Source organism: Lactuca virosa, chromosome 3 (assembly GCF_052849685.1).
Source record: "Lactuca virosa cultivar CGN04683 chromosome 3, Lactuca_virosa_CGN04683_v6, whole genome shotgun sequence".
Classification (NCBI taxonomy): Eukaryota; Viridiplantae; Streptophyta; class Magnoliopsida; order Asterales; family Asteraceae; genus Lactuca; species Lactuca virosa.
Window position 1 is genome coordinate 93,598,005 of NC_136428.1, and position 22,733 is coordinate 93,620,737.

A 22,733-nucleotide genomic window follows, 5' to 3' on the forward strand; every position below is an offset into this window, starting at 1 on the left:
TGTCCCATATTAAAATTGCTTGGATCACATGCTTGAATATTATAATGTGAACAATCGTCGTCAAGATCGGCCAATGATGATTATTTGATATAAAATAATTCATACTAAAGATAGATCCAGATTCTAATACCCCATGTTTCAAACTTGGGTGGTCTAGCATCAAAAAATTAATAAAAATAATAAACTGAAGAATAATGAAAGAAAATGCTAATTGGGAAATAGATAAGGCACGATCGAGGCCAGTGGCGGCCCTAGGGTGTGTGAGTGGTACGGTCGTATGAGGCCTCCGAATTTATAAACAAATACATAGTTATGGTGTTTGTATTTTCATAAAATGTTTTTTATGTGTTATTATTAAAAAAATTAGCAATGTCAGTTAGCTATACAAACAATGTAACACTTGGTTACAATCGTGGAGTAATTTAATTGTGTAAAAGTTGAACAAAAATCAAAATATCAAAATCTTATCATAAATTATATAATTTATCATCAATTTAAGGAAATTATCTATATAAAAAAACACATATGTTTCTAATATAAGTTCTAGAAAACGTTTTTTTTATACAGAAGTCACCAAAAAGATCAAACTCTAACAAACCTAATAACGATGCAGTAGATCCTCGGTGTTGTTCACCTCTCTTGCCGAAAACTGTCGTTTTGTTGTCTTGAATCATGATATATCGTTGAGTTGTTGGTCTCCTCTTTGTCCTCTTCTAAGTCCTCTATCTTACTCTTTGACTATATGTTAGTATATCTTATCTTTTTAATTTTCTCAAGAAGTCCTAACCGTGTTTGACTTGACTGCTTTTTCTCCAGGTAAATATTAATTTTTATTTGAATGCTTTATATATGAATTCATAATGAAGTTAACGAATAATGAAGTAGAAAAGTCAAAAACAATATTCTTGGTTTGTCTTTTTTGTGTAGTATCACTGTAATGAAGAATCAGTTGTGGAAGAACATAAAGAAGAAGAAGTCGAATTAAGCATGCTAAAAAATATAGATGAAGCTCATGAAGCTGTTGAAGAATCTAGAGAATAAGAAGTTGAACTGCAAATGCTAGAAGATATGTCTTGTGTAGAGTGTATATAAAGACATAGCCACCTTAAATGGTAATGGTGATGACAAACAATCACAGAGACAGTAGGGGGCACATCCCCCCCCCCCCCCCCCCAAAAAAAAAATAATAATAATAAATAAATAAATAAAATCTCTCTTAATATATGTATTGCACCAACTTTATATGACATAGCCACCTTGAACTACTAGAGATAATTTTCATTGAAAATACCCTTACTTTTAGTGTTCTTGTTACCGAGAACCGATCCAGAAAATAAAACATTGAGCATTTCAATGGGATTGCTTGGAAGTTTTAGTTTTACTCGCTAGAACTCTAGCGTCTTTGATTATAATGTAATTATGTAAGCCCTCTTGTTTTAAAATTCTGACTCTGCCTCATATGACAAAAAGAAGATATTTCAGTGAACATCTATGATCTTAGAAACTTGAATATTTAATGAGTGAAGACATGATGTTATGGTAGTGAACTTACGAGATTTTCATTAGCAACTTTGAGTTTTGAATTTAATGGTAGAAAATTTATTTAATAATATTCTACAAGAAAAGATTCATGGGCCTTACTTTGACCTCTAGATCTTCGGATGTAGTCTTTAAAAGGATTAGTTTTACCATTCAAAAAGGCTTAGCGGCACAGCTTGTTGCCCGTTTGTCATCTCACGCATTGTACGATGACAATTAAAATATTGGTGGAATGAAATTATAATATATATATATATAAAAAAAATGGTCCAATCGAACAACTTTACTACACCAACCTATTTCAATGCACAAATCACTAATAGACAAACGGGAATATTATATATCGATTACAAGGGTAATGCTCAAATTTACGCCTGTACCATCCTTGTGTTTCCGTTGCTGTATAAACCAGATTTGCCACCTACAAGATAACAGATCCAGTGAAACCTTTGAACTTGTTGTTGGATTCCGGGATCAAAGCAAATTCAAAGGGAGCATAAAAACATACCACAAATGCAAAAAGTAACCACAATGAGAGATCGACACCACCACTTGCCATCACAAGACCACCATAGATGACCTTCATCAACATCAATCGGTTATATATAAAGTTTTTCTGAAGCTCCTTTTTATGTTGAAAAACTGATGAGATCATGAGAGACTTACAATTTCAGCCGTGTAGTGTGGGGACGAGACGTATTCAAACCAATCACCATACGGAATAACATACTCCTCCAGCTTTTTGGTTTTGTCTCGCAACGAACCCTAATTATCACAAGGTTAAAACAACAAGAAGAAATTAAGAAACAAGAAAGTATAGAAATTTTCTTCAAAATGGCAAAAACTTACAAGGATTTGATGACAACGAAGCTGATGTAGCCAACCCCAAAAGAAAATAGCAGCACCTATCCACGCATACCATGGAAGCCTCAAGAAAGGAGTCACAAACATCCATATATTATCAAATCCAGGCCTCGACATGTGACCCTTTCCCTTCACGAAATCAAACACTTGAGATGCAAAATTACAGCATAGAGACAGTGGAGCCATTACATAGAAACTGATTCAACAAAGATCACTAGCTTGATCAGAATATCAGCAATGAACCTTGAGAAACGAGAATAAGATAGTTGCTTGCAGATATGGAAAACTTACAAGAGGCCCAGAAGATAAGTAAAAATGTGCATTCGAGCTGAGGGACTGTAGTTGAAAACATAGAATGTCTCATACAAACGTCGTAAAAGATGGAGTTCCATTAGCACAAGGAGAAACACAGATAGCCAAACATTGTTTGCATGGGATTCTCCTCCAGTCACGTGGCTGCTTGTTGCGTAAGACCACATTGCAACAAGCAAGAGTGTCGTCCATAGAATGGCCACCACATAAAAGTGAGAGAAGAATCTTTGAGGCAGAGTTAGTTTCTGAAATTAATGTACACAAAAACAAAAAGGTACAATATTGATGATTTTTCATATATAAACACAACAACAAGTCAACAACATCATCGATCCATCACAAGGCTAGTCTTAATTACTCACAGAGTTGGATTGCAAAATCTTGCCTCTGTTGCCAAGCATTAGAATTGTACGAAGCCAACCAAGCCCAGGGAATGGGACAAAGCCTACAACAATCGGCAAAGTGATAAGGATCCATGCTGCTCGTAGCAATGATACTAGCCTCATCCCCACCTCTTCCTCCATTCTTTAGACTCAGAAACAAATTTCTTTTTTCAAGTATATCATTGACAATTCCTTCACAATATTATAAATACTACATAAAGGAGAGAGAAGAAGGAGAGTATCATGGGAGATTTTATTGTTGCACCCTATTCGTACATATCTTTAATTATTATGATCCTAATATATAATTGATTCCATATCGATATCACACCCTGTTCATGCACGATCCTATATATATTTGACTTTTTGAGTTTATTATTTGCAGTTTAATTTTATATACTAATGTTACTCAAGATTTTATTAAAAAGATAAAGGCGAAATTTACAATACTCTAATTGTATTTACTAATGTTACTTTAATTTTTGCCACATCTTGATCCACCCCAAAAAAAAAAGCAAAGAAGGAATGTAAATGTATATGATTAGTTGCTTCTTTAACCAGAATGCAAAATAGAAGACAGAAACAGGAGGATAATCATAATATGTTATATGACACCTCTTTGAGCGAGATTAGAATCAAACAAAATTATTTTAAAAAGAAGCCTCCACTCCATATTGAAGCAGATAGCTTTAATTGGCAGCCATCCAGATATAACATGATAAAAAATGTGTAAAGTAAAGTACAACCCAAGGAAATGATCAGCAAATCATCATTTTTTTTCATTTACGAAAATAATGTTAATGTTTACACAAGCATCTCATCCTTCACTAATAAACAAAAGGGAAAATAATATATCGATTACGAGGGTAATCATCAAATTTATGTCGATACCATCTTTGTGTTTCGGTTGCTGCAAAAACAAGATTCGCCACCTGCACAATAATAATAATAATAATAATAATAATAATAATAATAATAATAAATCCCGTGAATCTTTTATATTTACTGTTGAATTCAAGATCAAAATAAAACATAAAAAAACATACCACAAATGCAAAAAGTAACCACAAAGAAAGATCCCCACCACCACTAGCCACCACAAGACCACCATAGATCACCTTCATCATCAACATCAATCACCGATTAAGATTTTCAAAGAAAATTCGGAGTACATTACCTTTTCGTCTCAAAAAGTTTTCTTTTGTAATTTTAGTCCTTATGTTTTGTAACATTTTTGGTCCTTGTTCCAAATACAATAGACTATTTTCAAGACCAAAATTTAAAAAAATAAAAAAGATCAGCTCTGCCTCTAGCCAAGGACCAAAAATAGTCATTTTACTTGGGAGATGGAGCAAAAAATGTTACAAGAACCTCAAATAAGGACCAAAATTGCAAAAAGAAAACTTTCTAGGACCAAAATTGCAAAAAACAGCTATAATCATAAAAGACTTACAATTTCAGCTGAATAATGTGGAGACGAGACGTATTCAAACCAATCACCATACGGAATGACATAGTCCTCAAGCTTTTCAGTTTTCTCTCGCAAGGAACCCTAATTTTTTTTTTTAAATGTTAGTTGAAGGTTTTGTGAAATGTGATTTTGATTTGTCTAGTGTAAGAGTGTCAGTGTCAGTGTCAGTATCAGTATATGATATATCAGTATATGATATCAAAACAATGCATGTCAGACACAGTACAACTGTATACTTACAAGAATTTCATGGCAACGAAGTTGATGTACCCAACCCCATAAGAAAATGGCTCCACCAATCCATGAATACCACCGAAGTGTCAAGAAAGGAGTCACAAACATCCATATGTTAAATTCAGGCCTTGACATGCGATCTTTTCCTCTCACAATAAACTCAGCCACCAGATTCTTCACAAAATCAAACACTTCAGGTGCAAAAGTGCAACATAGAGAAAGTGGAGCTGCTGTATAGAAACTGATTTAACAATCATCACTTCAATCAACAAACAATAACTCAATAACTTAACACGGGTGTTTTAAACATCATTTATCCGGACAACACTTAATGTAGCCATAAAATATTGGCTAATGCAAGAAATAGCAACAAGTTTCATCAAGAACACATAAAAAGGACACAACATAGCAAAGAGAAGTGGAAATATATAGTTGCAAACATAAAAAACTTACAATAAGCCAGCAAGATAACCAAAGATGTGCATTCGAGCTGATGGACTGTAGTTAAAAACATAGATTGTCTCATAGAAGCGTCGCAAAACTTGAGCTTCCATTAGCAGAAGGAGAAACACAGATAGCCAAACATTGTATACATGTTCTTTAGTTGACAAAGATTTATTCAAGGGGAAAGCATGTGAACCTCCAGTCAAGTGACTGGTTATGGTAGAAAAGAGGTCTTGCTCAATTAGTGGTGGAAGCATCTTGATTGCATAAAACCACACTGCAATAAGCAAGAATGTTGTCCAGAAAATGGCCACCACATAGAAGTGAGAGAAGAATCTCTGAGGCACAGTTAGTTTCTGAAATGCACACAAAAACAAAAAGGTGAATCGATTTTGAAGATAATTATAATAAAGATAAGAAAGCATCACAAAGATAGTGCCACTTACAGAGTTGGATTGCAAAATCTTTCCTCTTTTAGCAAACCCTAACAGAGTTCTTCGAAACCAACCAATCCCTGGCAATGGCAAACAGGCTACAAGAATCGGTAAAGTAGCAATGAACCATGCTGCTCGTAGCAGTGATACAAGCCCTAGCCCCAGCTCTTCCATTCTTTAGACGCAAAACAGATTGTTAGCATTGACGTAGAAGAACAAATTACTTCCGAAATTGATATATACTACTTAAAAAGAAGCACCACAGTGAAGTTTGAGACTTCAATTCGAATCACGAGGCTGTCTATTCCCGTGTGTACACGGAGACGTGAACTAGGGGTAATTCGAAGCGTGCAAGCTCGAGATTCAAGGGAGCGTGAATTTTATGTTACGAAAATTCTGGTTTATTTACAACGGAGTAAAAGTTTGTGTTATTCTGAAAACAAATCGTGTGTATGACGTAAGGAAAAAAGAAAATAACGAACACAGCTTTTGAACACATTTGTGACCTCAATTCCGAAATCAAACGATGAAAGAAAGATAAGTATAAAGGATCGAGAGAGATTACCCGAGAAACAGAATTTCTGACATTATTATTGTTGATCAGAAAGGTAGAACTTCATTCGATTTTAGAAAGGAATGAAAAGCTGCTTCTTCTTCTTTACCACTAAACGAATCCCTAATCCGAAACCCGAAATCAAAAATCGTTTTCGGCTAATTAACTATAATCTTGATGATTAATAACTCAAACTAAAATCTAGACTGCTTAGGGATCAGGGATGGCTAATGCAACAAAATCTTGTTGTTTATCGAGGCCACAGAGGACGGTAGCCAGTGCCGCAACCACACTCCGCCAGAAACACGGCGTTCTCCACCGTTTCATGCAGTAGTAGCCGACTGATTCATTCCACAGATTGGGGAAGCCCCTTTTCAAGTTTATACAGTTTCCTCTAGTTATGAAGTTCTACTACTTGACAAAACTAACCCATCATTTAAATTTCTGTACATATATAAAGGTAATTGAATTTAAGGGGCTATGTTTGACATTTCTATATTCTTGCCTACTTAATTTTAAGAGGTGTTACAACTTATTCATCTTTTATGTTAAGTTTTGGGGTAAATTACATCTATACATCTATCTTTCCTCGTATCTTTGTCCAAAACGCATATTTAGTTTCTATTTTCAAATTTTAATTCGGACCATTCTTGGGTTTGTTTTTTCTTGCACGCTTAGTCTATTCGGACATTAAAAAAATACTATTTTGACATTAACATTTTCCTTTTTAATTTTTTTATTCATGTAATATTTTTAGATTAAAAACAAAAGAAAAAAATATATTTTCATTCTCTGTCTCTCTTTTCTTTCCCCAGTCTACATTCCTTCTCCGACGAGACCAATTAATTACTTTCGGAGCTTCAACACCACCAGTCACCTCCGTCTAAATAATAACTGAAATCTAACCCCACCAGTGACAAAGATAACATACCCACAAAGGACACCAACATCTGAAATCTAATCTAAATGAAGTCAACTCAGAAAATCGTTTCAAAAATCAAAATAAATCAAACAACCTGAAACTCAAATGGGTTTTGGGAATCGAAAATGGTGGTGGGTATGAGACGATCTAGTGGGGTAGGAGACAACAGTCATGACGAACAAAATCCTCCCCGCAAAACCCTAGAATTATTTTGGAGGTGAAGTTAGTAGATAGGAGGCGATGACGATGGTTACTTGTAGGGGATGACATCAGTGGTTTGAAGGGGACGACGATTGAAGGGGAAGACGACTGCAACTACGCCATCTTGTTATCCCCTCTGTCTTTACTATCCTATTTATAACTTATTACAAGATCAAGAATTATTGGAACACCCATATGAAGAAAGAATTGCTCCAAATGGGAATCGATCCTGTCACACACCATCCTTTCGAAACCCTAGATCTTAAGTGGTGTTTGGAGGAAGGGTGAAGAACATATCTGCGATTTTTCGGACACGAGGGAGAGAAATCGGGTGAAGAACGTATCTAGTACCTTCTCCAGTGTGTGGGTTTTCTATTTCTTTGCTCCGGTGGTGAAATTCAGTGTTGGTTCAAAGATATTTCACAGTGGTAGTGAATTCTGATGATGATATCTAAAGAAAAGAGAGTGCTAGAGAGAGAAAGAGATAATCAAATTATGAGTTTTAAAAGGCTTGGGCAGGTGAGACCATATTTCTTTTTCCTTTTCTTTTTTAAAATAAAAAATATTAATAATAACATTAAATTAATTGGAAAAGAAATACACAAAGGGCATTACTAATACCATGAAGTTTTTAGCGAGACGACGAGACATTGATTTCTAGAGAAGAAAAATTTACCGAGGATGCGGCGCTCGTGTAACGTCACCAAATTACAAAATAGATTTTTCATTTAAAATAGATTAATCAATTAAAACGTTTTTCTTCAAATCAATAAGTGACAATCATTTGTTTGAAAATCATAAAGTTAACAAAGTTAAATTACAAAAGGGCAAATGTCATATTAGCCCATTGAACTTATCTTGTTTGTTTTAAAAGGCCACCCAGCGTTTTTTTTGGACATTAAGGGAATGAACTCTCGTTTAACCTGTTAAAAAAAGTCACTTAACCCACTAGTATAGGTTTTAATCTCATTGTAGCCTCATTTCGGTTTCTTATACCCAAATCTTTCAATCAATCGGAACCAGTACTGTAACGCCCCGATTCTCAGGTATTGATAGTATGACTTTAAATTTCAAGTTTCAAGTTCTACTCGACGAGTGGATGCCCTGACTCGTCGAGTAGGAGCGGGATTAGGCCACGTATTTAAGTGACAAACTCGCCGAGTCGGAAGAGTGATTCTACGAGTTGGAGCTGGAGGGTGAAACCCTAATCCCCGGGGTTTTGCACCCTATTTAAAGGATCCTTTACCCCCCTTAGCCTTCCCTTGCAGCCCCTGTGAGTCCAGAAACCCTAAATCTCCATTTTCTCTCCATACTTGTGTGTTTAAGCTTGAAAGGTGGATCTTGGTGAGGAAAGGCTTGAAGATCAAGAAGCTTTGAGCAAGGAACAGTTGGGGATCTGAAGTCTACCTCAGTTTATCATCATTTGAAGGTATCAAGTCATCACCTTGAGCTTCTTCTAGCTAGATCCCTTTTATATTTGAGTTTTGGGACCATTTTGGGCATTTGGTGTTACATTTCGAGTGATGAACCAAGATCTGAAGTTGCAACTTCAGATCTAGGCTCATCTTGGCTCTTATCATCATAAAGTCTTAGTCTTTAGCATGTTGGTGAAGCTCTTTTGCCTAGAACCTCTTCTTTAGCTTGATTTAAGTCATTAGCACCTTGCATGCACGTAAAGTTTGCAACTTTACGTGATAAACATGCCCTAGGAGATTGGATCTACAGTATGGAGCCTTAGCATGGCTTAAAACCATCTGTATGGATGAAGGACTGAAGGGACTCGGCGAGTCGTATGAACGACTCGACGAGTCCGATGAAGATTGCCTTAGGCTCGACGTGTCAGACGAGTGACTCGGCGAGTTGGCAAGTTATGCAAGGAACTCGGCGAGTAGATAAGGGTACTCGACGAGTTGAGGTCAACATGGATTGTTGACCGTGACAGTTGACTTCTGAGGGTATTTTGGTAAATTAAATATTGATAGCAAAGGACATTGGTGAATATAGGTGTTGGAGTTGGAGCTACATCTGGAGGAGTTTGACACTACCTTCCAAGCTACTTGTGAGGTGAGTTATCCTCACTATACTCAAGGGTCTAAGGCACCAAGGCCGACCCTTTGGATTGTTATTTGGTTATGTTATGCTAGTATGATCTGTTAGACCGGTATCCTAGAGGGTAGGATAATATTATATGGTATGTGGTATGACCTGTTAGACCGGTATCCTAGAGGGTAGGATAATATTATATGGTATGTGGTATGACTTGTTAGACCGGTAGCCTAGAGGGTAGGATAATATTATATGATCTGTTAGATCGGCATCCTGGTAGATAGGAGGGTGTCATGTGCTATGTGGTATGATCCGTTAGATCAAGTATTGTCTATAGACTGTTATGTGATTATCTGTTATATGTGCACATGTTCGTTTAGCGGTTGAGGTTTATCTGCTTTGTGCGGAGGCCAATAGACATGGGCATTCCAACCTGTAGGTTGTGGACAGTGAGTATTCCATCCCAAGGATGATTGGACTCGTAGTATGTGGGCATTCCAACCTGTTGGTTGTGGGCCTGGGGTATTCCATCCCGAAGATGATTGGACCCATAGTGTGTTGGCATTCCAACCGGATGGTTGAGGGCTTGGGGTATTCCAACCCGATGGTTGACTGGACCCATAGTATGTTGTTTATGATTATATGGGTATTGTTGTGGTATGAGTATTTTGGGGTAACTCACTAAGCTTTCAGGCTTACAGTTTCAGTTTATTGTTTCAGGTACATCAGGGGATCATGGCAAGGCGAAGGCGTGATCGTACAACTCCTCACTTTTTATGACTTTGTTTCTGGGATACTCTGATATGATACATTTTGAAAATAAGTTTTGTAATGGTTAATGGTTTTGGAAATGTTTTAAAAGTTTTAAATTGACTTGAATTTTATGGATGTTACAAGTACCCTTTTAATACATATCTTCTTCAATGCCACTCCAAAAATCGTGAACACCATATCCAAAATAAAAAAAACCCAGAACACAAAACCCTTTGCTGATGATACTTACTGTTCCTAGTAGCTTCCAGTTGCAATATACGAAACCATTGCTTGTAAGCAAATAGCTGTGAAGCTTGCTTCATAAACTGATTGATCATGTCTTCTTTTTCATTGTTTTCTTTTTGTGCAACTTTTTCAGCTTCCCTTGCTCGTGTTTGAGAATGGCAAAGTGCTTCCAAAAGCTCAGCCTTGCTCATTTCATCCTGACTCTTTTTCTCTGCTTCAAAATCCTTGATTTTTGCATATTTTTCTTCCATTTCCATGGTTTCCCATGATGGTTCCCAGAAAGAGGTGGGATTTTCTTTAGGTTGATGGTGTAACCACCATTTGGTGTCACCTGCAAGATCAAATAACTTGACTCCATCACCAGGTTTTTCTTCTGAAGGTGGTTTAGATGAAGATGGTGAAGTTCCTTTTTAATCTTCTTGAACTAAGGAACTATTAGCGTAATGAACCCACCTAGGCTTACCTTCTCCTGAATAGATTTACAGAAAAATAAAACGAATAATTAGGAAATAACACATCTACAACCTGTTAGTAATATAATTTCTAAATCGATATCAATTTTGCATAACTAAGTACTAGATTTGAAGTCAAAGTGGAGCCATCCTACAAATCGGATAGTTAAAATTTAATAAAAAACAATCAAACCTAAAAACTTCAGAGTCGTTGTAGGGTTAACCATGGACTTAAGGAACAATCAGATACAAGAGCAGTTGATTACTCATCTCAACAGTTGGTCCGATTAAACAAAGTAGAAATTGGCAGATAATTAATGATGAAACGAACAACAAAGAGAAATACATGTTTAACGTGAAGATGGGTAACGAGATATCGATCGATGAATCTGGTTTCTTGGTTGGTGGTCGTATTCAGCCTTTAGGTTTTTGTTTTGCTAACTGCAAGTGTGAATTACAAGACACGTCCTCCACTATTGTAATAAAAGAAGCCAGGATAGATCGAGGCCATTCTGATGGCAATCGGAACCATTTGCAATTGAACGTGTACGAGATGCTGAAGGATCATTCTGGGTGGTCAGGTCATACATTTTACAGGCTTACCCCGTATCATGTTACATAAGGATGTTTTAAAACAGGAAAATGAGAGTTCATTCCCTTAATGTACAAAAAAAAGTTGAGTGACCTTTTAAAAAAAACACGATAAGTTCGATGGGCTAATATGACATTTGCCCATTACAAAACAATGGAAATCAATATCTTTGATGTGTGTCTATAGTCCCACGATCTGGGAGCTCTTCTCATGAACAATCTGCAAAGCGTTTAGTTCACAACTGTAAGCATAAAGCTTAGTGAGATCCCTGATATACCACATATTCCACCATACATACAATGCATACAACATACATAACAATCATGTGTGTCATCTACTAGCATTCTGCTATTGGCTCTCGGTTGTCATGGAATAATCGGCATCTCGTTGCAACAATATCCATGTCAGGTCCAATGCTAATACTGATAACCGCCTCATGAATACATAGTCATATAAAGTCGAGAGTCAGAAAGACATTCAAACAGATGATCCCACTCTAAAGCAATAAATCAAACAAGAACCATGCAATAAGGCTTTATGCCAAGATTTCTCAGGCTACCTAACTTAAACTACATACAAACCCTAGAGTATCCACTCAACGATCAACTAATACCATCATATGTTGTTGTAATGCCCGTAGATCCGGACTAGTCAATTTAGAGACAATAAGAATCAAAAATGAGTTTTTGATGGAAGATTATTTAGAAGGATTAATCTTTTCCAAGTGGTAGTATATGTTACAAGGGTTCCGTACATATAAAGAACGCCGAAATCCGAGTTATAACGAAGAAGTTATGACCTGTCGAAATTTTTCGGCAAAACCGACACTGCACGAGGAAACATAAATAGTGAATTTATGATGAAGGACTTTTTAGCCTTAGAAATCTAAACAAAAGTTGTAGTATACGTTAAACCAAGAGCGTCCATAAAAAGAACGCCCAAATCTGACTTCGTATGAGGAAGTTATGATTTTTCTAAGATTTAGCTTAGCAGTGCACGACCCGAAACTCAAATTTTAGATCGAGCGATTTTTGGCCTACACGACCTAAATGAGAATTGAAGATCTCATTAATAGGAACTCAACGGTAAAAAGACAGACGAAAACGAAGTCTGTATGTAGAAGTTATGAATTTTACGCGGACATTTAACAGTATAATCTCCTCGTACTGTTAAATTTAAGATCGGTCGAGAGTTAGCCGATAGAGGCAAAATGAAAGTTGTAGATCTTATTTTTACCTACGCGTGGATATAAAGAACGTCGAAAAAGGAGCTTGTATGCGAAAGTTATGAATTTTTGAAAATCGGTTGATTTCCACCCTATGTGCGATGCCACGTGTCAGCACCAGACGAAACCTTGGAGCCTACGCAACACCACGACGTGGTGAGAGGCACCACGACGTGATGACGCTCTAGGAAGCTTATAAATAGAGGTGTTAGGTTCCCTTCATTCCTCATACCTTCCAACTTCTTCCTCTCTCTCTATAGAACATCTCTCTAAGCCCTACCCCCCCCCCCCAAAAAAAGCCTAGGGAACCCCCTAGCACGAGGCGGAAGTCCTGGAGCGCCCGACGGCTCCGAAAAGAAGAGCCTTCGGCTCAGAAACTCTGCTTCGGCGGAGCCCGGTTTTGAGAAAAACCCGTTGTAAGTAAGCTACACCTACCCTATCTTTAGTATAACTTATGTTTCAATATAGTAATGTTATTAGGACCTTATAATAATTATATGAGCTATTATTATGGGTTATATAAGTGTCGTTATAATATCTTTTTAACTACTCGCGGTACGGGAAATCTGGTTTAAAGGGCCGCATAGGGTTGTTGGATTTCAGAAGTGTTATATGCCAAAATGGTCCTGCCCTCTGGTGTTTTATGTCTGGCCCTTGTCTGTACATAGTAGGCGAAGAGTATTGTTTAACTCTTATATAATAGTAATAATGGCTAGACTATTAATTAGTCTCGTCGAACCTTAGACTAAACTCTAGTGGTAATGATACTAGGTTTTGTCGAAAGAAGCTGTTTTAAGTAAACGAAGCTCTGTCCGAGTACCGAGTCACCACCTTATTAGGTGAGTGCATAGTTACTTTCATCTTACACATAGATATGAAGTAATTAATATAAATTACATGCTATGTGTGCATATTGTCTGTACACTTGCCGTCTATGCTAGGTGAAAGATTTTTATACATGTTTTAAATGATTTAAATTGTATATGTATTTTATATCTACAAAATGTGTTGGGTAAAACATGGGTAGATGAAATAGTTGTTGTGTGACAAAAAAATAAAATGATGAGAGGTTATATAGACCATGAGATAAGGGTGAGAGGTGAACCATGAGAGAAGCCTTTTACCCAAGTGTTGGCCCCGTCATCTAGCAGAGTATGGATGACAACCACAGACTATTCTAGACAGTCCAGTAGAACACTAGCAGGCTCGCAACCTGTAAGTGTTATTTGAACTGTGTATTCACCAGTTGTACTCTAAAAACCCATTGACATGTATTGTGAGTGGATTCTCGGAAACAATATTGTCGATAAACGAGATAAAAACCCATTGACATGTATTGAGAGTGGATTCTCGGAAACGATACTGTCGATAAACGAGATAACCCTGGCAGCTATGGATTTAATGCATGTTGAGCAAACCCTGGCAACTATGGATTTAGTGCCTGTTGAGTAAACCTGGCAACGATGGATTTCGTGCCTATTCCTTAGGATAATCCTTAGGAAAGAATGAACGAGGAATAGCTAATTCTTTGGATAAATCCTTAAGAGTAAATAAGATAACGGAGATGGGTAATTGGGTTAATTGTTTGATGATTAAATATAATAATTATATTATTGTGGGTTGAAAACCCTATGTACTCAGCAGGTTTCCCAACCTGACCCACTCAGCTTATTTGTATCACATGTGTCGATATGAGATTACATTACACTGAGGGATTAAGGAGATATAAATCACTAGTGATAATGAATGTAAGTTCTGTTTATGCTTATGTTTTTGTATTGACGATGACATCCCAATATTTTAAAATGAATAAAAATACATTTCTTCGGAAATGCTTTGATAATGTATTTATCATGTTTTTTGGGAACAAATTCCGCAACACTTTTATTCAAAAGGATACTCTGATTTTTAAACAAAGCATAAGCAGAATCAGTCTTTTCTGGCCATTAAAATGGGGAGGTCACAGTTGTGCAACTACAATCTTTCATACTAAAGATGTGATACAACCACAGTCTTTCATATAGGTTTTATGATCCAATCACAGTCTTTCATACAAGTGATGTGATCCAACCACAGTCTTTCATATATAAGTCAAAAAGACAGTCTATCCTAACATGACACTAAGTATCTGATAATGCACATACATAACAAGGAGTTGTTTTGGTCAACTAGTATACTCGTACTCTAAAAATACCTTTACCCTATCACACAAAGGATATACAGTGTCACACGTGGTATGGTGAGAAGACTCACATGAATTGCAAAATTGGAGAAACACAGTCACACACTCAACTCCTTGCACTGATCAAACCTGTGAATCGACTATTACAAAATAAAGGTCAAACCTCAATTAACAACCCAAATCCTTTAAGTTTGACTTAAGCTCAAATTGGTCAAAAGTCAATGGTCAATGGTCAACCAGGTCAACGGCCACCACGCTGCGGCGTATCCTTGGCTGCATCGTCGCCAAGTCCAGACAAAACAAACGTGTTATAGTGCGCCACCATGCCGCGGGCCTTCCTTGGCCGCGACATAGTTTCAGTCCAAAAATGTCTTTCTTCATTAAGAGCTTAAATTCGTTAAGTCCACAACTCATATCTTCCATAAATCTTCTTTGTACCCAAATGGTTCATAAAAAATCCTAACATTATGGACATGCATTCCCCATGCATGTCCTTCACCATTTTAGGTTAAAATGGCAAAATATGACCTTTAACTCATGCATAACAACAAACAACCCTCAAGTTCTAGATCTACAAGATGAAACACTCCAGGGACATCAAAGGTAGATAAAGTTGCAAGCTTTATTTGGAGTTATCCTATGAACTCCAACCACCACCATGAAAGGAACATAAAAAACCATAAAATTCTAGGTCTAAGAAGCTTAAGCCACAAAGTTGGGAACTTGAACACTTACAGAGGTCCAAGTGATGCACAAGGTGTTTGACCTCTTCTAAAATACACACCCAAGCTCCAAGGGATGATGACCTTCCTTCAGAACACCCAAAATGACACACTTCAACAAGATAAGTCAAGGAGGAAAAGGAAAAGATAGAAGGGAGGCTAGGATTTCGAGATAGGAGGATGGAGGCCGAAGGGAATGACCTAATCTTGGATTTAATGTCTTTAAATATAGGAGAAACCTTAGAAACTTGGGCTTGGGCCACAACAGTAACCACGTCGTAGTCGCTAGTTTGTCGCGTCGTAGCAGACCTGGTCTAGCAAGCCCAAAATCCAATTTAAACTCAACTTCACTTTAAACCCAAAGTCTTAGCACATAACCCACGAACCTTATTCATTAAGGTCCAAACTCAAACATTTGAAACCCGAGACCTCTACCATATCAAATTATGTTTTGAAATTAGTTATAAAATTTGTTATTTTGAAAATATATTTATTAATTAGCAAATAGGTAACTGGTTAACATATAATCAAACAGAAAAAACCGTGTAATCGAAAGTCGATTAACCAGATTTTTCGATTGTGATTTAGGTTTAAAATATTATTATACTGATTGTTTCGGTTAACCTTCTGAAATGAAATTTCAGTTCGGTTAACCATCTATGACCATGAACACCCCTAATCATAATAGACATACAAAAAGGGATGCAATTTTTAATTGAAAACCCGAATCAGAACCAGAACCGAACTGGAATCGGAACCATTTGTTGTCGGTTAGTGGTATTCGGTTCGGTTCCGGACTAGTTTACATGATGGACATGGGGCAAGTTCGTTATACGTTGTGTAAATGATGCGTTTAACCATTTTTTAATCACAAATTCAACATGATTTATTTATCTTTTTTGGTGTTATTTATCTTTTTAGGCTCAAGTTCAACATGATGTTTTGCAACTTACAAACCTTAATTGGTTCAAAATAAAGCTAATGAAATTTAAAATGTGTTCAAAATGTAAAATACTAAGTCTTTATAAAATTTCATTTGAAATAGCGACCAAAATGAATAATCTTTATTACACTAAAAACTTAGGATTAACAAAAAATTACCTAAGTTACCTAGTTTGTGAATGAAAAAAATGGCTTGAAACATATAAACGCTAAACCTATTAGGTTGCCCGGTAAACAAAATCGATTAACCCAAAATTGATTAAATCAAGTAAAATTAGCGGAAGAGACTAAACCAACCGAATCCAAGAGTTGAGCTTGATTCCCCATGCAATAGGCTTAATGAAACTACATAATATACCAGTTTAAGGCTGTGTTTGGCGCGCCACAGCTAGAAGCTAGCTTATTTTTCGAGCTTTTTTAAATTGTCATGTTTGACAAACCAAAAAGTAGCTTAAAAGCTAGCTTTTTAAAAAGCTATTTAGACTAGCTTTTTAGGAGCTATTTTAAAATTTTCCAAATATACCCCTTAATTAATTATAAAACACATTCTTTTAAATGTCATTTCATATTTTTCAGCTAGTTTTACCAAACGTCATTTTTTATCAACTATCAGCTAGTTTTTTATTTAACAGCTAGCTTTTCAGCTACTAAGCCAAACATAACCTAAATCATTTACAAACGAATAAATAAAACTAAATTAAGATACATTATTATGTTATTTTATATTGAGATTTATACCATAAAATAATCTGGTTCAAACTTTCAATTCATCAGTATGTATATAACATATTTTATGTGATTTAATAAAAAAACCAATGACTTAAATAACCAAAAAGGGTTTGCGTTGTTTTGGGGAAAGATATTATTGAAATTGTCTTGAAGTTGCTAACAAACTGGAAAATATTATAGAAATACAATAAACTATAAAGTTTTAGTTTTTTCACTTGTGATACCATGATACCAGGTAGGTCGCATTCCAATTTTACAATTTTGATTCAGATTTTAATTTTTGTTATAATTGGTTTGTGAATATTGTCCACTTTTTGACCCATATTTTAGAAAAGGTTCTTTAAAATGTTTTAATCCTTTTTAAAAAAAATTATAAATTTTTTCATAAAAAGTATAAAAAAAAGGTCTTAAAAGGTTCTAAAGAATGTCTAAAAAGTTGTAAAAAGTATATTTGTATAAAAAAGAAAAACTAAATTCGGAACGAACTTATACAAAAAATATTTAGAACTTAGTAAAAAATTATAAAATTAAAATGTAACATGAAACTTATTACATTATTTTTCTTTATAACAAAAAGTTTATAATCTATAAATTTGTTTATAATATTTTTTTTAGTTTGTTGATAATTTAAAACCAATGTTTATAATGTCTTTCTCAAGAAAGCTTAACCCTTAACTAAAAATATTACTTTAAATAGAAAATGTAACGTTAACCTGCTGATATTCAAACAATGATCAATGTATGGTGTTCGATATCTCAGTAGTGACCAAGAAATCCGTGCAGTAGTGCATCATCCTCGATATCTAGAGAGAGAAAGTTAATACTTTTAGAGAGAGAGAGGGAGAGAAACACACAGTGAGAGACTTGCCGGCTATCCATCTTCGTCCATTCCGTCACCATTTGGCGGAGAAACCCTAGCTATCTTGTGCTGATCGGCTGTCATTTCGTCCCTGTTCTAGTCATTCGGTAAACTATTTATACTTGTGTTTTCTGTTTCTTTTATCATTCAAAAAAATTGTATGCGAGTTGTTGATATTAACGACTCATTTGTCTAAGTTAGGTTTTTAATTCAGTCACTGGTTGTAGCCTCGATCCTCAGTAGTTAGTAGTGCTCTTAGGGTTTGTTCATCCCATTTTTACATTTATATAAGGCATTTTGTCATCTGTTCAACTCGACTGATTGATAGTATTGAAGATTTTGGGGGAAGTGAAAAGAAATGAGTGAATCTGAGGAAGGCAACCAAAGGCTACAATCGTCATTTGGTGCTTCGTCATCATCAGTCCCTAAACTGCAATCACATATTACTTTCAATCATCCTGATATTCGTGCCCAAATTACACAATTTCCCCCAAATATTAACATTGAAAACACCATTAAAAGAGTGGGAATACCTCAGTCTCATCCACAAATGCCTCCCCTTTCACCTTCCTCACAGAATCTAACTCTTGCTACTGGTTCTTCCCATTCAAGAACTTTATCACAGCCCTCGTATTTCTCACTTGACTCTTTACCCCCTTTGAGCCCTTATCGGGACCCCACTTCTGCACTCACATCTGATCAAATGGTAGGTGATCATGAGAGCCTTCCACTTCCACCTCGTAAGACACACAGGAGATCAAACAGTGATATTCCATTCGGGTTTTCAACTATCTTACAATCATCACCACCATTAATCCCATCATCAAGAGGTTTAAAGGGATTAGAAGTCAAACGTGAATCAAATTGGGAGAGAAACGGTAGTGAAAGCAAAGTTGGAGAGAAGAATTCAGAAGGTGAAGTCGCAGATGATTTATTTTCAACTTACATGAACTTGAATAATCTTGGAAGACTAAACTCCTTTAGAGGTGAAAACTGTGAAGATTTGGATAGCAGAGCTAGTGGTACAAAAACTAATGGAGGTGATAACAGTGATAATGAAGCTACAAGCAGTAACAATATGCAGAGGTTAGGAGTCACTTTAGTTACTGATAAAAAAGAAGGGGTTAAAAGGAGTGCAGGTGGAGAAGTTGCTCCAACTACAAGACACTATAGAAGTGTCTCCATGGATAGCATTATGGGAAAGATGAACTTTGCAGATGAATCAGTTAAGCTGTTGCCTTCTTCTGGAGGGCAAATCGGTAAATTATCACCAAGTGATTCTATCGATCCAAATTCAGAAACTTTTAGGTTAGAGTTTGGAAATGGTATGTTTAGTGGCAGTGAGCTCAAGAAAATCATGACTAATGAGAATCTTGCAGAGATAGCTTTGACTGATCCAAAGAGAGTCAAAAGGTATGTAACTTTCTTCAGTTATTAAAAAATATCCAACCTGTGACATCAATTTTTGCACCATAATGGACTAATGGTGTAACATCTGATTATTTGGTGCAAACATTGATTCTTCTCCAACCTATTTCACTATTTTTAAGCCAAGATAATTATACCAAGTATCTTCCTTTTCTAACTTATATAGATTTTCAAAGATACCCTTTATATTTATTATTTTCTACAAATTTGTCTTGTATCCTTTTTGTTACAATAACTTTGTGAATTATATTATTGAACAGTTATAACTTAGAACTAAATAAATTATTCATATATAATTAATCTGAATTAATTATTATATTATTAAAACATACATTTTATCTAATAAAAAGGTACATGTATAACACGCATTTAAATAAACATTATACATACATTATAGAAATATTACATGTACGTTTGAAGAAATATTACACATATTTAAAGAAATATCACATATTTATGCTTTGGACTAGTTATCCCATACATGATCAATTAACGCATTTTTTGTAGGCTGAAATTAATATATATATATATATATATATATATATATATATATATATATATATATATATATAGTCAATATTCGGTTTTGATTAGATTCTGTATTGTATATTTGTATTATATATGCCAATTGTGTGTTTTATACTTCTATTATTATACTAGTTTATAAATGTCACTTTTTTGTTTTTATTAAGTATGTTATTGTGTTTTAAATTGTTAAAATTATGTGAATTTCTATAATAAATTCAAAACATAAAGGTTAATAATAATAATATATAATTAATTAATATCAATTTAATACATAACATAATATTACAAGTAACAATCATTATATCTAAAATATAACTATACTATTAAATTAACTAGCAATGTATAAATTCAAACTTGAAGGACCAAATTGTACACATGAAAGTTTCAACACCAAAATGGTATAGTATGCGAATTGCCATGTTGGTGCTACAAATAGTGTTGGGTAAATGGGATTTGGTGTTAGATACCTTAAAAAATTGAATCTCAAGATTCATTAGATCTTTTTCATTAGTATTTTAGATATTCAACAGATAATCAAACATTTAACTAAAAAAGTATAAAAAACATTGTCCTCTTCATTAGGATTTTAGCAAACCGCCAGTCAGCTGCTCGATCTAAAGAAAGAAAAACGCGTTACATCACAGAATTGGAAAACAAGGTTCAATCCTTACAGACAGAAACAACAACGTTGTCTGCCCAGCTTACATTATTTCAGGTGGGAATAAATGCCTTTTTATATTAAAAAAAAAAAAAAATCAATGTTAATTTTGATTGATTTTATTTACTTTATTACCAGAGAGATTCGGCGAGTTTGACAAGTCAAAATAACGAGTTAAAGTTCCGTCTACAAGCAATGGAACAGCAAGCCCACCTCCGGGACGGTATGTCTAAAATCCCATCTTTGACGCATAATACATACTATATAGAAGGGTATTTTGGGTATTTGACATTTTAGTTTTGTTGCTGAATGTTGGCAGCCTTAAATGAGGCGTTAACTGCTGAAGTTCAACGTTTGAAGATTATGATGAGTATGGAGCAAAATGGAGATGCTGCTAAGTTTTCTCAGCTATCACTTGATACTCGACTTTATCAATTACATCAAGATACTTAGTTAACTTTATATTTATCTCAATAATCAGTTTTCTTTGTAAAACTACTGCCGGGTCGGGTCCAGACCTCTAGAGGCTTCTAACGAGGTGCAAATTTTCAGATAGGGACCAGTTGGATTTTTTTATTTAAGATTCATTTTTTGTTGTAAGTCTATCTATAGACAGTTTCATTTGTTTTTTTTAATATAATTATTTACAATGGTTGTAAATTTATAAAAATAAATAAAGATGACGTATTTTTAATTTTTTTTTTGTAGTTTTTAATACTTATAGACCAATAATGTAACTTTTGCTTAGTGGATAATGTTTGGGAAAATGACCTATTAGGGTAATGGACTTTTGTTTTTGTTCATGCTTAGTCAGTTTTTTGTATATCATTTAACTTGTTTTAGATGTTCATAAAATACCATTGCAGCTTGCTATGAAGGTTTCCGGTGACTTTGCCATCTCCGACGACTCTCTGGTCATCTTCTCCAACGAGTCTCCAACCAACATTAGTTTTCTGGTCAAACATGAATTTTTCAGTCACCTTCTTCGGCTAAGTATGAATTTTCAGGGAAGCACACACATAAAAACCAACAAGTTCGACCTTCAATGTTTGATTTGGGTCCGATTCGTGGGTTTAAAGTCAAATGAAGATGAGGGGTTTCAGAAATCGTTCATCAGTATCGTAAGCATACTGCAAAACAAAATCAATCCCAAATGTTTGTTTGAAGGCTTTAAAAATGATGAAGATGAAGGATTTAAACTAGAAATGAGTTCGATTCTTGTTAGGGTTTCTTCATTAGAAACAAAATTGATATCAGATGTGTGTTTCAAATTGTTCAGGGTTTCTTCATTAGAAACAAAATTGATATCAGATGTGTTTTTCAAATTGTTTATCAGAACCGAACCCTAACTTCAAAAACAAAATTGATTCCAGATGTGTGTTTCAAGGGTTTAAACTCAATGAAGATGAATGATTCAAGAAACGAGATCTGAAAAATCTACCATGGATGAACTTGAAATCTGCCATATAAGAATTTGATTTCAGATGTGTGTTCCAAAACCATGGATGAACTTGATTTTACATGTGTTTAAGGTGTGTGTGTTCTAAGAATTTGTCATTGATGAACTCGAAATCTTCCATGTATGACCAGTAAAATTTGTTTGTTACTTTGTTTGGCCGGAGACTCGCCGAAGAAGAGAGTCATCGGAGATAACAAAGTTGTCGGAAACCTTAATAGCATGTTGCAATGGTATTTTGTGAACACCTAAAACACGTTAAATGATAAATGGTATACAAAAAAAGTGACTAAACATGAACAAAAACAAACTTTTGTTACCCTAAGAGGTCATTTTCGAATAATGTTTCTAAGTCATAGTGTTTATTTATGTTACTCTTACACAACGGCCATTAATTTTTGTTCTCTTCAATTTTTTTCAGAATGTCATGCTCTTCACACAGTATGGTATGGTGGTTTGATAACCATGAGATTTACACTATAAAGATGTTTTGGTTGTTAAAAAACTCTATCATGTTATTACAATGGTAATTTTCAAACTCTAAATGATGTTGAGTTT

General features: G+C 35.1%; 3 protein-coding genes across 4 annotated transcripts; 1 reads left to right on the plus strand and 2 right to left on the minus strand.

Moving 5' to 3' along the window:
- Nucleotides 1-1,767: 1,767 nt before the first annotated feature.
- Nucleotides 1,768-3,335, minus strand: LOC145162492 (polyprenal reductase 2-like). The gene is made up of 6 exons (XM_079081621.1): nucleotides 3,078-3,335; nucleotides 2,695-2,960; nucleotides 2,389-2,599; nucleotides 2,206-2,304; nucleotides 2,048-2,119; nucleotides 1,768-1,960 (listed from the first exon to the last, which is right to left on the minus strand). The coding sequence occupies exons 1-6, from the start codon at nucleotides 3,237-3,239 to the stop codon at nucleotides 1,856-1,858; spliced, it is 915 nt and encodes a 304-aa protein (XP_078937747.1). The 5' UTR covers nucleotides 3,240-3,335; the 3' UTR covers nucleotides 1,768-1,855.
- Nucleotides 3,336-3,853: 518 nt separating this feature from the next.
- Nucleotides 3,854-6,602, minus strand: LOC145166209 (polyprenal reductase 2-like). Its single transcript, XM_079085155.1, has 7 exons — nucleotides 6,247-6,602; nucleotides 5,694-5,856; nucleotides 5,257-5,603; nucleotides 4,810-5,044; nucleotides 4,552-4,650; nucleotides 4,145-4,216; nucleotides 3,854-4,030 (listed from the first exon to the last, which is right to left on the minus strand). Exons 1-7 carry the CDS (start codon nucleotides 6,267-6,269, stop codon nucleotides 3,926-3,928), a joined length of 1,044 nt encoding a protein of 347 aa, XP_078941281.1. The 5' UTR covers nucleotides 6,270-6,602; the 3' UTR covers nucleotides 3,854-3,925.
- An 11,354-nt stretch (nucleotides 6,603-17,956) lies between these two features.
- Nucleotides 17,957-21,434, plus strand: LOC145166210 (bZIP transcription factor 29-like). 2 transcript variants are annotated; one of them, XM_079085157.1, is made up of 5 exons: nucleotides 17,957-18,212; nucleotides 18,307-19,518; nucleotides 20,644-20,776; nucleotides 20,858-20,942; nucleotides 21,039-21,434. In XM_079085157.1, the coding sequence occupies exons 2-5, from the start codon at nucleotides 18,464-18,466 to the stop codon at nucleotides 21,170-21,172; spliced, it is 1,407 nt and encodes a 468-aa protein (XP_078941283.1). In that variant the 5' UTR covers nucleotides 17,957-18,212; nucleotides 18,307-18,463; the 3' UTR covers nucleotides 21,173-21,434. The 2 variants fall into 2 exon arrangements, with proteins under 2 accessions (XP_078941283.1, XP_078941282.1); XM_079085156.1 differs by having other exon boundaries at nucleotides 17,957-19,518.
- Nucleotides 21,435-22,733: the final 1,299 nt, after the last annotated feature.